At 41.6% G+C, this 17,040-nt stretch overlaps 1 protein-coding gene and 1 long non-coding RNA gene across 2 annotated transcripts in view; one reads left to right on the forward strand and one right to left on the reverse strand.

Annotated features, from left to right (window-relative positions):
• Positions 1-10,219: 10,219 nt before the first annotated feature.
• On the reverse strand, positions 10,220-14,416 carry LOC144456884 (uncharacterized). Its single transcript, XR_013486076.1, has 2 exons — positions 11,554-14,416; positions 10,220-10,420 (listed from the first exon to the last, which is right to left on the reverse strand). It is a non-coding gene; the product is annotated as an uncharacterized LOC144456884 (long non-coding RNA).
• Positions 14,417-14,607: 191 nt separating this feature from the next.
• UBE2R2 (ubiquitin conjugating enzyme E2 R2) overlaps positions 14,608-17,040 on the forward strand; it is a 126,843-nt gene continuing 124,410 nt past the window's right edge. The window contains exon 1 of the mRNA XM_020978895.2: positions 14,608-15,434. Coding sequence (XP_020834554.1) covers positions 15,258-15,434 — 177 coding nt within the window. The 5' untranslated portion in view covers positions 14,608-15,257. The remainder of the gene's footprint in view (positions 15,435-17,040) is intronic.

Genomic DNA, 17,040 nt, shown 5'->3' on the forward strand with positions numbered 1-17,040 from the left:
AGGGTCACACAGGTAGTACGAGTCAAGTGTTTGGTCTGAGGCCAGATATGAACTCAGGTCCTCCTGACTCCAGGGCTGGTGCTCTATCCACTGCGCCACCTACCTGCCCCTGTTCTATAATTTTCAAGGAATCTGTTACTTGGGTACTTGGTTACTTTCTGTTTTAAGGTACTTATTTTCCTTCAGAGGAATTTCCTCCAGAATCTTTATTTCATCAAAAAAAATGATCTCTTGCTTTATTTCTTCCAGGTATTCATGTAGTCTTTATGGAAAATTTATTTTTCTCTTTGCATCTCTGCTTATACTTGTGTAGTTACTCTTTCCTCCCAGGTTATATTTTTGGTTTTCTATGGATTTACAATAATTCTTCATAGTGTTCAGTGTCTTTTCAATGTTTTACTTATAGTTCCTAGTCTTAGTTCTTGAATCAGAACTTTATGCCATTTCCACTCTCTGTTTCCTGCTCCCATTTTGGGTGGGGTAGTAGGCTATGCTTGTTCTCAATCTGGGTCATCCAGGTTCCTAAACTGTCCTAGGGTTGGTCTCTCCTTTGTCTTTGAGGTTCAGAGTTCTGAATCTTCAGAGCTCTCTACAGTGAAGACAGAATGCCAGGGACTTCAGAGGCCCTGGAGCTGGGGTATCCCAGTATTAGCATTGCTGGGCTATTCTGGTTGTCTCCCTTACATGGTGATTTTGAAGGTCCATGTTTCTGACCACTTTTGGGATTTCTCAGTGGAACCATTCACTCCTGCTGCCTCAGGATACAGATCCTTTCAGGACAAGAGGGTCTCCAGCCTATTTCTACGATTATCTAGGAGGCTGCCCATATGGTTTTCCTGTGCTGCCAGGAGCTTTTCCAGTAGACTCTTTTTCTATTGCCCATTGGCTTCTAGCTGATTTCTCATGCAGTTTTGGGGTGGATGGAATCACTTGCTATAGTTTCTTGTTGGATATTTTGATCATTATTTGGTCTGGTATTATTTTCAGTTTTTGATGTGTGTGTATATGTGTGTGTGTGTGTGTGCATGCGTGTGCGTGTGCATGTAGAGTAGGGGTATAGGAGCTAGGTTGTCTACCTCTGAACAGGCAGCCATCCTGGGTGGTACTCCTTAACAGGCTTTATTTAACCATAAAGAAAACACAAAGATTTGTGCCCAAACTTATAAACAGAAATGGCAACTTTCCTTCCTCTCCACGGAGTCTTACCTCCCCTGGGGATCTATACAGAACTCTACTATTATAGTATTACCTTAGGGCTGAGGGCCTTCCTCGAGAAGAAAAGACTCCATCCATCACTCTTGAGCTCCAAGTTAAGAAACATTTAACACTTTCTGTGTGCCAGATACTCACTGCCTTAAGCACTGAAGATACAAAGAAAGGTAAAAATAGCCCCTGCCCTTAAGGAGCTCTCAGTCTAACTTGGGAGACAATATACCAACAACTTGGTACAAACAAAATATATTCAGGAAAGACTCAATCTCAGAGGGAAGGCACTAAGATGAAGGAAGATTAGTGATTAGCTCTTAAACTCAGCCAAACCACAATAACTATTATTATGATCAAGCAAGACAATGCTGAGATATTACAAGAATGACCGAAGCTGTCAGGTGTGATTTCTGCAGAATAACTTGGATAGATAGGCTAAAGCTAGAGAGCATAAAGAGGAGAGTGACCTTGAGATCATGCCACATGATGACTGGGAGGAGGAACCAGAGTTGTTCAATCAGGATAAGACAAAACTAAGCAGGTAACATGATCACTGTCTTCCAAGTATTTGAAGGCCTGTCATGTTGAAGAGGGATATGACTTGTGCTGCTTGGCATCTCACTCAGGAAAGAACTAGGTGGAAGTTTCAAAGAAGCAAATTTAGGCTTGATATTTAAAGGCAAAGTTCATAATTACAGCTATATCCCAAAGTGGGATGGGTTGCTTTGTGAGGGAGTGGGTTTCCCTGGGAGGTAAAGAGTTCCTCCTTACTTTCAGTGTTCAGGAAGACTACATGACCACTTGCTAGGTATATTGTAGAGTGAATTGTTATTCAGGTATGAATTGGATTAGATGGATTGGATTAGATGGAAATCAGTTCCCTTCCAATGCTGAGATTCTGTGATCATGCCTTCATCTCTTATTTTGCCTTTGATCTTAATAATGCTCTCTCTCTCTCTCTCTCTCTCTCTCTCTCTCTCTCTCTCTCTCTCTCTATATATATATATATATATATATATATATATATATATATATATATTCTACATACTGCTTTTTTTAATTTCCTTCTGAAGTTATTTTAGCATCATTCAGTTTTTTCTAGCCTAAATTTGTTCCTGAGATTTTTTAGCTGCTTTGAGTTTTAAAATAAATTCCTCATGTGATTTTTCTTGCCAGATTTAGTTTTTTCTTTTTTGGTCCAGAGCTATAATTTCATCAGTGTGGGGAACTCCCAGTCAAGAAACTCTCTTACCAATACAAATCAGCAACTATTCTACAATTTATAGTCTTAAAGATTGCCTGGAATTAAGTAATTGTGTCAGTTATTCATTTGACCATGTCTTTGTATTGTTTCTTTTCCTTTTCTTTTTTTTAATATATATTTTTTTCTGGAACTTTTTCCTTTGCATCCCTCTATTCCCTCAGCCCCCATATATCATTACAAATTTTTGTTTTTATGTTTTCTGTTCTTTATATTACCAGTTATCTCAAATATTCCTTTCCCTCCCAGAAATTCATCTGACAAATAGTATTTCTTAAAGAGAGAAAAAAATCAGCCCAACTCATTAATACATTGAAGAAGTCTGAAAATGTGCAATGTGTAACACCTGTGGACCTCTCACCTCCATGAAGGGGTAGGTTGGGAGTCTACCCAACTATATCTACTATATATCTATTCCATAACCTTTTTGAAAAGCTTCTTTGGTTTTCTCATTACCTTTTAGTGAATTTAAATTTTACTGTGTGATTGTCAAGTAATTTTGTTTCTTTTCTATTGTAATTTTTGAGGAGCTGTGCCCATTACAATTTATAATCCTGCCATATTCCTGGAAGTTGACACATTATTATCTCTGCAGAGTCTCATCCTATTTCTGTGATATAAGCAAGGAAATGATTATTCTTATTTTGCAGAGCAAGTTGAAGCCTCGAATGTTTAAATGGCTAGCCCAAGGTCACATGACTAGTAAGTGGCAAAGCAGGGACTAGAACTCCCATTAATAACAACAAAATGCATATTAAGGACCTACTAAATACATTACAATACTATCATATTTTTTATGCAGCTGTCTGGAGATACTGCAGTGGGGAAAATAGAGACGTGGAAGGGATAACTGAACTTTGAAGGAAGCTAGGCATTCTAAAAGTGTTGGTGGAGAGTGCATTGTAGACATTTGTACAAAGGCACAAACATAGGAAATGGAATGTAGAATAGCAGGAATGATGAACAGGCCAGTTTGGGACAGAAGGTGAGTGAAGGGAAGTAACATGAAGTGAGACTGAAAACATGGGTGGAAGCTAGATTGAGGAAAGCATTAAAGAACAAGATGAGGATATTGGATTGAGTTGTTAGTCAGCCAACGAAGACTGAGTGTATGTATAAAGGGTGACATGATCACGGCTGTGTTTTAGGAATACCAGTTTGATAGCTGAGGACGGTGGTTTGCAGAGAGGCCAGAAGCAGAAACACCAATTAGAAGGCTTTTGCAATCATACAACTTAATAAAGGTGGTGGTGGCTTGAGCTAGGGGAGAGGCTATGTGAGTGGAGAGGAATCAGATGCAAGAAATATTGTGGAGGTAGAATCCACAAGAATTGGCTACTGACTGAAAATAGGGGTTGAGGGAGAGGGAAGAGTCAAGAGTGAATCTAGATCAATGCCCAGTTTAGGATTCTAATGTGTCAGGCTCCTTAAAACTACAGGATCTTGGTCTCATCTGCTAGCAAATCTGATTGGTGTGATAGATGTTCCCGTTCCCTATTAATGATCAATGTCCCTAGGCAGTCTATTTTTTGCTGAGGATATTTTGCTTGGTATTACCATACTGTGAACTGCAGTGACTTTGTGAGGTTTCATCTTGAGTCAGTAGGTTTATCTTCCAGAGCACTTACCAGCCTTTAAAAAATTTTGAGTCTAGGTTCAAACCAAAGTGGCTAAACCAGGAGTGGGAATATTCATTGGTTTGTTTTTTTCTGAAAATACATTTTCATTGATATCTTTTGTTTTTACATCAACTAAATCTCCCCCTGTATCCCTCCACTTTTCCAGGGAGCTTTATTTAAATAATTTTTCTTTAAAAAGAAAAACATGGAGATGGGGGGAAAATCAACAAAACAGATCAATACATAAGAAAATATCTGACAATATATGTCATGTTCCATATCCTTGAACTCTTGACCTCTGCAAAGACATTGGGGGAGAGAGATTTTTTAAAAATCATATCTCCTCTGGGCCTAAGCTTTGTTCTTTGTAGTTTTGCAACATTGTTTTTTAAAATAAAACTTTATTGACATATTTTGGTTTTATGTTGCCTAAATTTCTTTCAGAATTTTTTCCTATTCTCCTTTCCAGAGAGCCATCCCATATAAAACTTTTTTTTAAGAAAACCAAGAAAAAAAATTTGCAAAATTGATCAGTATATCAAAAAGTCTAAAAATATTTCTAATGTTCCATACCCATGAAGCTCCCCCTCTGCAAAGGAGTTCAGGGGAAGTGTTTTACATCTCTTTGGGGCTATGTCTGTTCTTTGCAATTTTGCAACATTTGTTTTCAGTTGTTTTGTGGTTGTAATTCTTTCTAAATACATTGTTGTAGTTACTGTGTATATTGTTTTTGAGGCTTTGCTTACTTCACTTTGTATTAACCCTTGTAAGTCTTTCCGTGTTTTTCTGTATTCATAATATTGTTTCTTACAGCACAGTAATATCTTATTGGGATGGGCGGTGAGGTGGAGAAAATAAGCATTTAAATAGTGCCAACTATGTTCCAGGCATTATTCTAGAAATTTTAAAAAATTACAAATATAACAACCTAGCAAGGTAGGTGCTATTATTATTCCCACTTTACAGTTGAAGAAATTGAGGTAGAAGAGGTTAAGTGACCTATCCAGGGTCATACAACTAGGGAGTTTCTAAGGCTAGATTTGAATTCAGGTAGTCTTTATTCTAGGCCCAAGGGCTCTATCCATTATGCCACCAGCAGTAATACAATTTATTTAGTCATTCCACATTCCATGGACATCCACTTCATTTCCAGTTCTTTGCTACCACAAAAAATGCTATCAAGTATTTTGATGTGTATGGAGCCTTTCTTTTTATCTAGGACCTCCTTGAATTGTATACCTAGCAGTAGAATCTCTAGGTAAAAGGATGTAGTCCATTGGCTCTCTATCAGATTAAACTATGGCTGGGGAAAAATGCTACTGACAAAAAATGCCAGTGCTTTGGGGAGGTGAGAAGTAGAATGAGATCAAGTTGTTTTTTCCTGACTGCCTCCCGATACAGTGCTTCTTAATTTTCATGCAGACTTCTGGCTTGAAACTTTCCCAAGTCCTTTCATTGTGGCCCTCTGACCCAGCCCTTCATTTTCTGTTACCGCCAGACCACCCCTGGCTACTTGTCATGCCTTAAACCGTCAAGATCTTTTCACTGACCCTTCTTCTTTTTCTTGGTATAAAAGGAATCTCAACTACCCAACCAATGTCATAACAAACATAATTTAAAAAATATAATTGGACTGAAGGAGGCATGAGTGATCGAATTCTTTCGAGGCACGCCCGCCCTGTACCCTTGCATTTCAGGGGTTCCTGAATCATTTGCTCCAGGCTAGCTAATGGCCTCTTGCTAGGGGCAGGACAATTCAATTTAATGAACACTTTATTAAGTGCTCTACACACCTGGCACTGTGTTAGGTCCTGAGGATGCAGAGAAAAAAAGAGGACAAAGTCTCTGCCCTTGAGGAGTTTGCATTGTACTTTAGGGACACAATATGGGCACAAATAAATAAATACAAAGTAAATGTAAAGTAGTATCAAAAAAGGAGATATTATTAATTGCTGGGTATGGGAGTGTTGGGGGGAATTAGGAGAGGCTTCTTGGAAGAAAGGGTGAGCTTGCTCTGAGCCTTGAGGAAAGCTAGGGATTCCAAGTGGTGGTTGAGGAGGAAATGAATTGCATACCTAAGGTCTACCTATACAAAGATAGAAAGTGGGTGTATGCGTGTGTGTGTGTCTGTGTGTGTGTGTGTGTGTGTGCGCGAAATGACATTTTGTATAGGGAGACTGGTTAGCAGGCAGGTTTAACCTGGAGTTTGTAAAGTACAGTAATATGAAATAAGATTGTAAAGGTTTTTCATTTCAAAGACAGGTGGGAGCTAGATTACCCAGGGCCTTAAATGCCACAGTGAGGATTTTGTATTCTATCCTAAAAGCAATAGGGATCCATTAAAGACTTTTGGTGTGTGTTTAGGGGGACTTTACATGGTAGGACAAGGTCAAATATGCTTCTCTAATGCTAACTTCCTGTCTAAAGTATGGGCCTTTCATGGCAGTAGTGTGTGTTCTCTGCCTTCATCTTGCTCTGATATACTGCTTCCCCTCTTCCTTCCTCTATGCAACACAGGTAGGGATGTGAGCTTAGCCACTGAGAAGACCTTACTGTTGGATTTGAAAAGTGAAGTGACTTGCCCAAGGTCACACAATTTAAAGCAGCAGATTGGTGGGTGAGGGAAGCAGAGAACAAAGGAAGCCATCAGGAACCAAAGAGTTGAAGCAAGACCTTTGGGAGCCTGGGCCTCTTCTGCTTGCCTTATCAGGGTTCTATTTCCTTTCCTATCAGGCTATTTAGTGGGTGTTGGGATTGACTCTCTGAGTTCCCAAATATGACGCTTCTCCATCTACCAGGTCCAAAGTACTGTGCCTTGGCTTAGAGTAGGAAATCCCTGGGTTTCATAGTCCAGATTGTCATGTTGCTGATTTAGGAGTTAGGCAAGGTCAGACAGAACAAAGATCCTTAATTCTCATGACTTATGCCTTCAATTTACTTGTCACTCACAGGTATAATCTCCTTGATTTCACAATAAGTGTTCTGGTGGGCCACATCTTTGTCAGAGAGTAGAGCAAAAGATATTGAGGGGTTTGGAGGTATACAAAAAGGGAGAAGAGGAAGCTCATAATATTGGCTTTTTTTTTTCAGAAAAGTATAAGGTAAGTTCTATTTGACCATAAATTCCTATCCTTCTACCTCTTCTAGGGCCTTACTCCTTCCAAACCCTATTATTTGTCACTGATTCATTTCAGTCTTGTCCGACTCTTTGTGATCCCATTTGGTGTTTTCCTGGAAAAGATACTAGAATGGTTTGCCATTCCTTCTCCAATTTATTTTCCAGATGAAGAAACTGAGGCCCAGAGTCACATAGCTAGTAAGTGGTTGATGTCAAATTTGAACTCAGGTCTTCCTGACTCGTTTTAGCACTGTATCCACACTGTATCACCTCGCTGCCCACATTTGTTCTGAATGTGACCTCTAATCATTTCATCCCTCACTGCTCTCCCAAGTATGGCCTCATTTTCCTCCTTTCCCAGTCTTGACCCTAGAGTTAATCAGTTCAACTATATGTTGTTTCCTGCTCTCGAAACCTACTATTAATGTGATGGGATATTATACTGTAAGAAACAATGAATATGAGGGACTTAGAGAAACATGGGAAGACTAGTATGAAAGTATACAGTGAAGTAAGCAGAATTAGTGAAACAATATACAAATGACCAATCTTGGCCCCAGAAAAGAGAAGAGGAAATGGATCACTCTCTTTTCCTTGGAGCAGCTGATCTATGGGTATAGAAGTGTTGCCCAGGCTGTTAGATGTAGTTGGTTTTGATTGGCTTTGTTACTAGGAAAGGATCACTGGGTGGGGAAAGTGAAGTATATATTGAAATGGTTATGTTGTTAAAAAAAAAGAGAACATTAATAATTTTAGAGAACTTTAGGTAGCTTCAAGGGAAGTTCCATGGAATAAGTACCAAATGAGCTGGGTCTTAAAAGAGAGTAGGATTTCAACAGATGGAAATTAGAATGTGGGCAGAGGTGGGCATCCATATATGCAGAGGAAATAGCATTAATTAAGTAAAGGAGGCAAGAAAGCATGAAATGTATTGGGGAAAAACAATGAGTCTGATTTGTCTGGAAGATAAGTTGCAAGACATAGTGAAAAGTAAAGTTGAAAATGTAGTTGGGGCTTGATTAGGGAGGACATTAAATGATGGGCCCAAGTTTGGATTTTTTTTTAACATAGGCAGTGGGGAATCACTGAAGAATTTGGAGTGCCATGTGATTGGAATTCTGCTTTAGGAAGATTAATAAGTTCCATCTTGCACCTCACAGACCAAATATGAGCCTTATTCCATCTGGTATGGTTATGTAGGGAACTCCGGAGTCCCAGCAGGAATCAGAAAACAAAGCTCAGTAGGGAAGGGTGGGGTGAGTTAATGTGATCCACTCATAGCTATGTAAGCAATGCTGTTAATATACCTTCCCAATTGACAAACTACTTCTTGATTTAGCTTACAAAACATAGCAGGCCTGGGGTAAAATGGATGGAGATGACATTTTTTCATGGCTTTAATTTAGGTGTGTGGGCACACTGGTGGTGGTGGTGGTTGTCCACTCAGAAGGCTGTTAGCTGGGGCTGGGTTGTCATTTTTCATGGTGGTGTTTTTAGTTCACACCCACTTCTTTTGTGTTCTACTGTACAGGGCTAAAGTCACTTGGTGACTAAAAGTCACATTTATTCTCTAGGGCAGAGGTGTGACATCAGGCAGTTGGGGGTGGCACACAAGGGAGTGCAGTCCAAACCAGATTATAATGTAATTGGCAAATGTTTAACTAAATAAAAATACAACATAAACAATTTAATTCATGGTGTTCTCGGTCAATATATGCAGCCCACAGGGAACTGTTTCTTTTTGGGTTTGACACCATTATTAGTGAACTGTGCTATAGTTCTGAGAGCTACAAACTAGGAAGAATGGGCCTTCAAGACACTGCCCAAAAGGGCAAGGGGGTAAAGAGAATGGAGTTAAATCTATTTATGTGGAATGCAGGCTCATGGGATTTAGACATTAAAAGGACCTTAGAGATCATCTAGTTTAATGCTTTCACATTAAAGATGAGGAAACTGAAGTCTAGTAAGCCATACAACTAGTCAGAGTCAAAAAATCAAGACTAGAACCTACATGTTCTCACTCCAAGTCAAGGATGTTTGGAGCAGCTAGGTGGAGCAGTAGATAGAGCCCTGACCCTGGAGTCAGGAGGACCTGAGTTCAAACCCTGCCTCAGACATATAACACTTACTAGCTGTGTGACCCTGGGCAAGTCACTTAACCCCACTGCCTAGCCAAAAAAAATTACTTAGCAACATTTATAGGATCTTTCAAAGAGCCTATGGTCATGAGGAATCATCTGGATGATTGGGGATTAGAACTGGAAAATAATTTTCCTGTCCCCTTTTCCTACCTTCATACATGATAATCACCAATGTAGTTTAAGTGCACATATAGCAATGTGGTTGTTCTCTTTTGGCTCTCACCCTTATCATATTTCTCACTGATTTTCACAACTTCCTTTTGGGCTAAGGAAGAGAGTAGGAGCCATGGAATAAAAAAACTCATTCACTTTAGGGAAGGGATAGAAAATCAGCATTTCTATGTTGCTTACTATGTGTCAGGCAGTGTGCTAAATGCTTTACCAATATTATCATTTGATCCTCACAACAATGATGAGATGTAGGCTCTGTTCTTATTCCCATTTTGCTGTTGATTCAACTGAAGCAAATAGAAGTTAGGTGACTTGCCCAGGATCACACAGTAAATGTCTGAGGTTACATTTGAACTCAGGTCTTCCTGACTCTAGTCCCAATGCACTCTATCTACTGTACCACCAGTTGCCTCCAGAAATCTTGCCTTTAGAAAGGCAAGATTAAAGTTTTTTATTTTTGTTTTTAAAGATAGCTGGCCAAGTTAGGGGATATAGTTTCTTTAAGAAGTGATTTCCAAACTGATGCTAAGTGAAGTAAGCAGAAGCAGGAGAACACTGTACATAGTAATAGCAATATTGTATGATGATCACCTGTAAATGACTTTGCTATTCTCAACAATACAATGATACAAGACAATTCCAAAGGCCTCAAGATGAAAAATATCGAGCTCTAGAGAAAAAACGGATGGAATCTGAACACAAATTGAAACATACTATTTTTTGCTTTATTCTTTTTGCTTTTTTAAAAAAATTCTTTGTTTTTTATTATATGGATTTTAATACATATTTAGAAGATGTCCATAGGCTTTACCAGACTGCCAGAACAGGTCCATGACATAATAAAGGTTAAGAACCTCTGCTGTGATTGAAGTCCTCCAGATAATTGTTTGTGGATTGCCTTGTACTGATTGCAAAAATATAAAACATCCAAATTCACACAACAAAAATAGACAATTTAAATAGTGATTTCAGAGGAAGAATTATGTTATCATCAATGAATTAACACTAAAAAAATTATCTGGTCAAGATAGATTTGTAGGTTAATTTTTCAAAACTTCAAAGAACAAATGGCAATTCCAATACGTCACAGACTATTTTTCAAAATGGAGAAATATGAAATGCTGCCTAATTTCTTTTATGAGGTAAATGTGATTTTGAAACTTGACAAAGATGACACTAAATAATTATGGTACAATTTTATGAATTAATATAAATGCAAAAATACTAAACAGTATATTAGCAAATAAAGTTTGGCAATTTATCAAAACAATCATCACAATAAAAATAATTTATAGCAAGAAAACAAATATGTTAAATATTGGGAATAAAATAAATGCTCACAAAAATATAAGAACACAAAAATACTGAAATACAAAAAAGATCAAGAAGAGGTAGCAATTGGTTTGTGAGAGGAAGAGAAAGAATAAGAGACAGAGAAACAGTCCCTGTTTTTAGTCCCTGAGGTTTTATTATTTTTTTTAGCGCACAGAAGTGAAAAGAAGGAAGGCTAGAAGGAAACACAGACAAGCAGGGCAGCTTTGAAAGTTATGCTGAATTTGTTAAACATGTAAAAAGAAAAGAAAGTTACATGTCATAAAGTTTCATGGTTTCACAAGAAATTATCTTTTTTTATTCCATTTTGTACATGGAATTTTTTTAGGTGCTTATTAGGTTCAGAATGACTTTTTAAAATATTAATAGCACATATTACCCAATGAACAAATTTCTAAAGACAGTAATATTATTTGATGCTTTTCAAAAATAAATGAGCAAAGGTTTATTAAAAAGAAATACCAACTCATATCCAAATAGAGGAGTTTGTTCTTACTGCAGAAAAGAGCATCTGTCTTTGACTAGTAGTCAACATTATAAGCAATGGAAAAACATTAAAAGCACTTTCATTGGTAGAAAATATAAAACAAAATAATATAAATACTATTTGCTTTTTTTTTTGCCTGTGTTTTCTTTCACAACATGACTAATACCTTAACATGTTTTACATGATTGCACATGTATAACCTATATCAAATTGCTTACCATCTCAGTGAGGGGGAAGGAGAGAATCTGGAACTCAAATTTAAAAAAAAAAGAATGTTAAAAATTGTTTTTACATGTAATTTGGATAAAATGAATTATTATTTAAATACAAAATTTCAAGCATCTTGTCATAAAATACAGGCTGAAAACAAGGGAAGGAACATTTATGGTTTACTTAAGGATTACATAAGGATGGCTTTAACAGTTGGACAACACCTTCCTGGGCTCAGGAGCATAAAACTTGAGGAAAAGGGGTAGAAAATAAAGGTATTACTCCTTGACCTCAATGTCACAGAAAAAGCAGATTTAGAATTCTTAAGTCAAGCTGGCTTCTACATGGTTGTTTGGATACCTGTGATATAAGGAAGTTGAAGCCCTGTCACAGCGAATCATAGGCAGAATGTGGTTGAATCCTAGTACAGAATTGACTCAGAGGAGGGTTCCAAAATGCCCACTCCCCACATCTTGCCCATTCCCAAACTCCTAGTCTTTGTTTCTATCATTGGAATCTCTTCTTCCGTCTCCAAACTAAATTCAACCTATCCTTCTGGAAGGGCTCCTTTAATATGCCTTCCCTACTAAAGACCTCGCCTTTTTCTTATTCTCCTATTGTATTTCTAGTCAGTGCCATGTAGTTTATTTTCTATCTGTTTTGTTCCAAACAATGTTCCACTTAAGCAGTCGTCTTTTGCTCTCTCTTCTTACCCCTTGAACTATTTACTATTGTTAAAGTTAGGGACCATGTCTTCTGTTTTTTCTACAGCTTAGTCTATCAAAGATTAAGTTCGAGCCTCAGATCAAACTAGATAACTTCTTAAATACTTAGTGGTTGCATAATAGGGATATGAATTTTTTGCTCTGGCAGCAGCCATCCGTTTTGCTCTTTCCTCCAAAGTGTTTGATGCTTTCTTAAAGCTTCTCTGTGCCTCAGGGTAACTTGCAAACCTGGGCCCTTTTGGAATACCAGGGGGAAGAAGATGACTAGGACTGGAAAGATGAAAGGGGATGCCTGTGTTTATTTTCAACCTCAAAAAGACTCAGTATGAGGGTTACACTGTATGTAGCCTGAGGTAGAGAAAAAGTAATGTTCAAATTCTGGTGTTTCTAGGGGAAATTCTAGGTAAAGGGCACAGGCCAGACTATTATTAAAAAGTCTCCAGGATGCCATGTGAGTCCAGAGCTAACTTAGGTCATTGTTTATAGTTGATTGTCAGATACAAGCATATATTTTTGGGTGTAGGATAAGCCTTTTATAACAAATGCCCTATTCTGGTATAGTCTGTCTGTAGTCACACCTGAAAAAAAATTGAGCTGCTGGTAATCTTGAGTTTGGCTTTAAACACAGGCATTCTGAGCTTTTTTTTTAGGTCATGGGCCCCTTTGGTAGTCTGGTGAAGCCTATGGACTCCTCAGAATTATGTTTTTAAATACATAAAATAGATAGGACTACTAAGGAAATCAATTATGTTGAAATAGTTATCAAATTTAAAAAAAATTAAGCTCACAGACCCTAGGTCAAGAAGCTTTATCCAAAAGGACAAATGCAACAGGCAGAATGAGATAGTGCAGTGACTCCCAACTTTTTTTTTGTTGTTCTGTGAAGCCCTTTCAACAGCAACAACAAAACGTAATGTAAACCACCAGGGCAATTAAATATACTTACAATATTCTATAATTATTTACTGCTTAAAGGTGCCATTAAATAATTCTTAGCTCCGACTTCTTGGATCATTTAAAAAATGCCCAAGGGGCTCAGGATCCAGTAAATGGGAACCACTGGTGTAGTAAACTGCACAATGAAATGAGAAGCAGGAGACCTGGGATCTAGTTATGGGTATGCCACTTAGCTGGGTGAACACGGATAAGTAACTTCTCCCCTGAAATTCTTTTGAGTGGGTAAGGAGTCATATGATTGAACTGGAAAGGAAGGACTGTACATTGGCCTCCCCCGTCCCAACCTCTTTCAGGTCCCTTCCAACTAAGTATATGCTACAGCCACCCTTCAAAGTTTTTCACACCAACCATATCACAAGCCCTCAGCCCTCAGTTATCTCCATACCAGGTTGCTCTTAAGTTTTCAGGCACCTCAAGCAGCTTACTCCAGTTTGAAAGGGCAAGTCCAGGTCTCTGACAATTACTTCTGCTATCATCCAGAAATCTCTAACGAGGCCTTTTAGGAGGTCAACCATTCTTACCCTACTTTGTTTCTGGCTCTTCTCTTTACCTTGTTCATGAACCCCTCTAGGTCAGCTGCTCTACTCCAGGCACCCCCCAGATGGCCCCTCCCCTCGTCGGCCGGTCCATCCAGAGGTCACCTAGTAACCTATCTAAATATCTACATTTCTTTCCAGCGGTGAAGTTCCGATTCAATTCTGCAAGCGCCAGGCTGGGCAAAGAGAGGGGCACGCGCGCACCTCCAGCCTCCCCCATTCCCGCCTTCGCTGTCCTGTATCTCCAAGGCATAAACTTAGGGATAACAAGAAATCCCCACTCACTTCTCGAGACCTCTTCCTCGCTCCTCCCCAGGGCAGGAGAGGATCACACGGACATACATATCCTCCAATTCCTTTCTTAGCCAACCCTGTACCCCAACCGCTCCCTCGCTCCACTCCTGCAAGACACACAAGGACTGGGGAGGAGGGAAGGGGGGGGAGAAATCCCTCTTACCCCTCCTCCTCCACAAAAGCCAAGCCTGAAACTATTCCTTTAAGGGTTGAGGCGGAGGGGAGGAAAATGGGAGGAGCAAGGGGCGGGGACGGGATGGGGAGGGAGGAAACAGCTGGCGGGGCTGCCACCGCCCCTGGAACTGAGCGCGCTGAGGTCAGGGTGCTTTGCTGGCGTCACAAAGGGCCCAAGTGGCCGGCGAGAAAGGAGCTAGTGACTGGAAGAGGAGGAGGAGGAGGAGGAGGAGACGGCGGGGGGGAGGAGGAGGAGGAGGAGGAGGAGGGAGGGGCGCGCGCGCGCCCCGCCGCTGAGGAGAGCCGCCCCCTCTCCCACCTTACCACCACTAGCACCAGCAACACCACCGCCGACGCGCGCGCGCGCGGCCGCCCCCTCCCCCTTCTTTCTCCCGCGGCGCGCGAGACCCTCTCTTTCCCCGCCCCTTCCCCCGGCAGAGCCGCTGCCGCGAGACCCTCGCGCGTGCCCCCGTCGCTGTCCCCTCCCCCTTCTCGGGCGCTTTGCGCCCTCCCCCGGCCCCTGAGCAGAGGGAGAGGAGACGGAAAGAGAAAGAGACAGAGAAGAGAAAGAGAGCGAGCGCGCGTGAGAGAAAGAGAGAGAGAGAAAGGGATAAGAGCGCGGCGGCGCTGGGCCGGGTCTCCCCCATACTCCCCCCTCCCTCTGCCTTCCTCTTCCTCTTCCTCCTCCTCTTCCTCCTCCTCCTAGTTCTCCACCTCCTCCCGCAGAGGCCCCCCCCTTGGGGGGGAGGCCCCGGAAAGGGAGCGATTCCTCCCCCACCTCCCCCCCCACACCCCCAGCACAACACTCAACTCACACACACGCTCACCCACACCCACACCTGTGAGGAGGCCTCTCCCGTCCCCTCCCCCGCCCCGCCGCAGTCCTGAGGAGCCGCCGCGGCCGGTGGGGAGGAGAGCGAGGCCTGTGTGGGAGCCGGGGCCTCGGGGACTGGAGAGGGGCCCGGCGGCCCGGCCCTAGCCCTCGCCGCCGCCGCCGCCGCCGCCTCCGCCGCCGCCGCCGCTGCCATGGCCCAGCAGCAGATGACCAGCTCGCAGAAAGCCCTGATGCTGGAGCTCAAATCCCTGCAGGAGGAGCCGGTGGAGGGCTTCCGGATCACCCTGGTGGACGAGTCCGACCTCTACAACTGGGAGGTGGCCATCTTCGGGCCCCCCAACACGCTCTACGAGGGCGGCTACTTCAAGGTACGGCCATGCCCCGCTCCCCCGGGGTCGCCCCGCGTGTGAGAGAGAGAGTGTGTGTGCGCGCGTGTACGTGTGTGTACACCCCTTCCTTCCGTCTCCCCTCCCCCAGCTATCGGTCCTGGGGTGTGCGGGAGGCCCAGCTGCCAGTGTCCCCGGCCCGCTTCGCCAGCGCCTCCGGGCCGTGCCCGCGATCCCGGGAGGCAGGGAAGGAAGGAGGCCTCGCTCACCCCGCTCCCTTTCTCCCTCCTCGGAGGCAGGCGGTCTGGGGAAAGTCTGGTGACCAGGGGAGGGAAGTCTTCTCAGTCTGGCGGTGGGAGAGGGTTTTATTGTGTGTGGTGCATCTTCTGGGGACCCTCCAAATAACCAACCCCAATCGAACGAGACCCTCTAACCTGGAGATTGCTTGGAGTCCGTGGGGTGAGCCCTGTGGAGTTCCTGCACCTTTTGCACTAACACTCCCCCTCTCCCCCCAAGGGGGGTAGGTGGAGAAAGGTGTTGGCCTGTCATTCTATCCTCAGAGACTCCCCAGAGGCCTGGCAGGGAGTTTGTTGGGCCTGTTTAGTGCATTCCTAATGATGGTGGATGAGGAAAGCCGTAGGTGTGCGGGGAAAAAGGGGTAACTGAGTCACAATCTTTTTTGAAAATCTCATTTTGTCTTCACTATTCCCCATTTAATTGATGGATTAAATAAAAATACTTCGTAATAGTACTTTAACTTTTGCATAGCTTTTCCTCTAGTGTCTTTTGTCCACTCCCAGCCACAAGCCAAAGACTTGCATTTTAATAATACTAAGAATAATGCCAGCATTTATATAGTATTTTAAGGTTTGCAAAGGCACTTGACATATATTCTCTGTCGAGCCTCACAACAATCCTGTGAGTTCTTAAGCAAGTAGAGAAGGCTTCACAGAGTACTGTTGAGTGTCATAGAAGGAGGAAGAAAGATTCCCATTTTAGGGAGATGAAATCTAGACCTTTTGCTCAGATGACTAGCCGTAGCAAATGGAATGTCTGGATCATTGAAAAGGGGTGGGATCTGAGGTAGGGGTGGCTGAAATGACCGTGCTAGCTCTTTATTCAAATAAAAAGCCATAGGTCTAATTTTCAGTGATGTAGAAGTTAGTTTTAATATGCTGTATTTACTTACTAGCTTCTTTCAAGAATGCCATAAGATAAAGTGAGGAACTTTTGAGTTTTTCATTGACTTTGTACGGACAGTTAAAGATAGTATTATTATTGGTTTTAGGGGGATGGAATGGAGAAGAAGGTCAGTGAAAGAATTGTGAAGCAAGTACCTGAGAATTCATTTTTGTTTTGTTTGATGACATGATCTGTGAGTCATTTTTCAAGTTATTGTTTTGAAGGGAGAGGAGATCTTGGCACAAGTTTCAAATCAGTATCTTAGTCATGCAGGTGTGATGTATATTTTTAGGACTACCCAATTACTTAACCTTTATTTTCCTTCAAGGTAGTAGCCCCAATTTCAGGCATGTAACTAGGTCAGCTTTGCAGGGATGATTTTGAAGGAAGTGGGATGGAGAAGTTAAAATTTCATATGAAGAATCATTGGTAGTAATAAATAACATTGTCAGAGGTATTGTTAGTA

Source organism: Phascolarctos cinereus, unplaced genomic scaffold (genome assembly GCF_003287225.1).
Source record: "Phascolarctos cinereus isolate Bilbo 61053 unplaced genomic scaffold, phaCin_HiC Scaffold_4;HRSCAF=312, whole genome shotgun sequence".
Classification (NCBI taxonomy): domain Eukaryota; kingdom Metazoa; phylum Chordata; class Mammalia; order Diprotodontia; family Phascolarctidae; genus Phascolarctos; species Phascolarctos cinereus.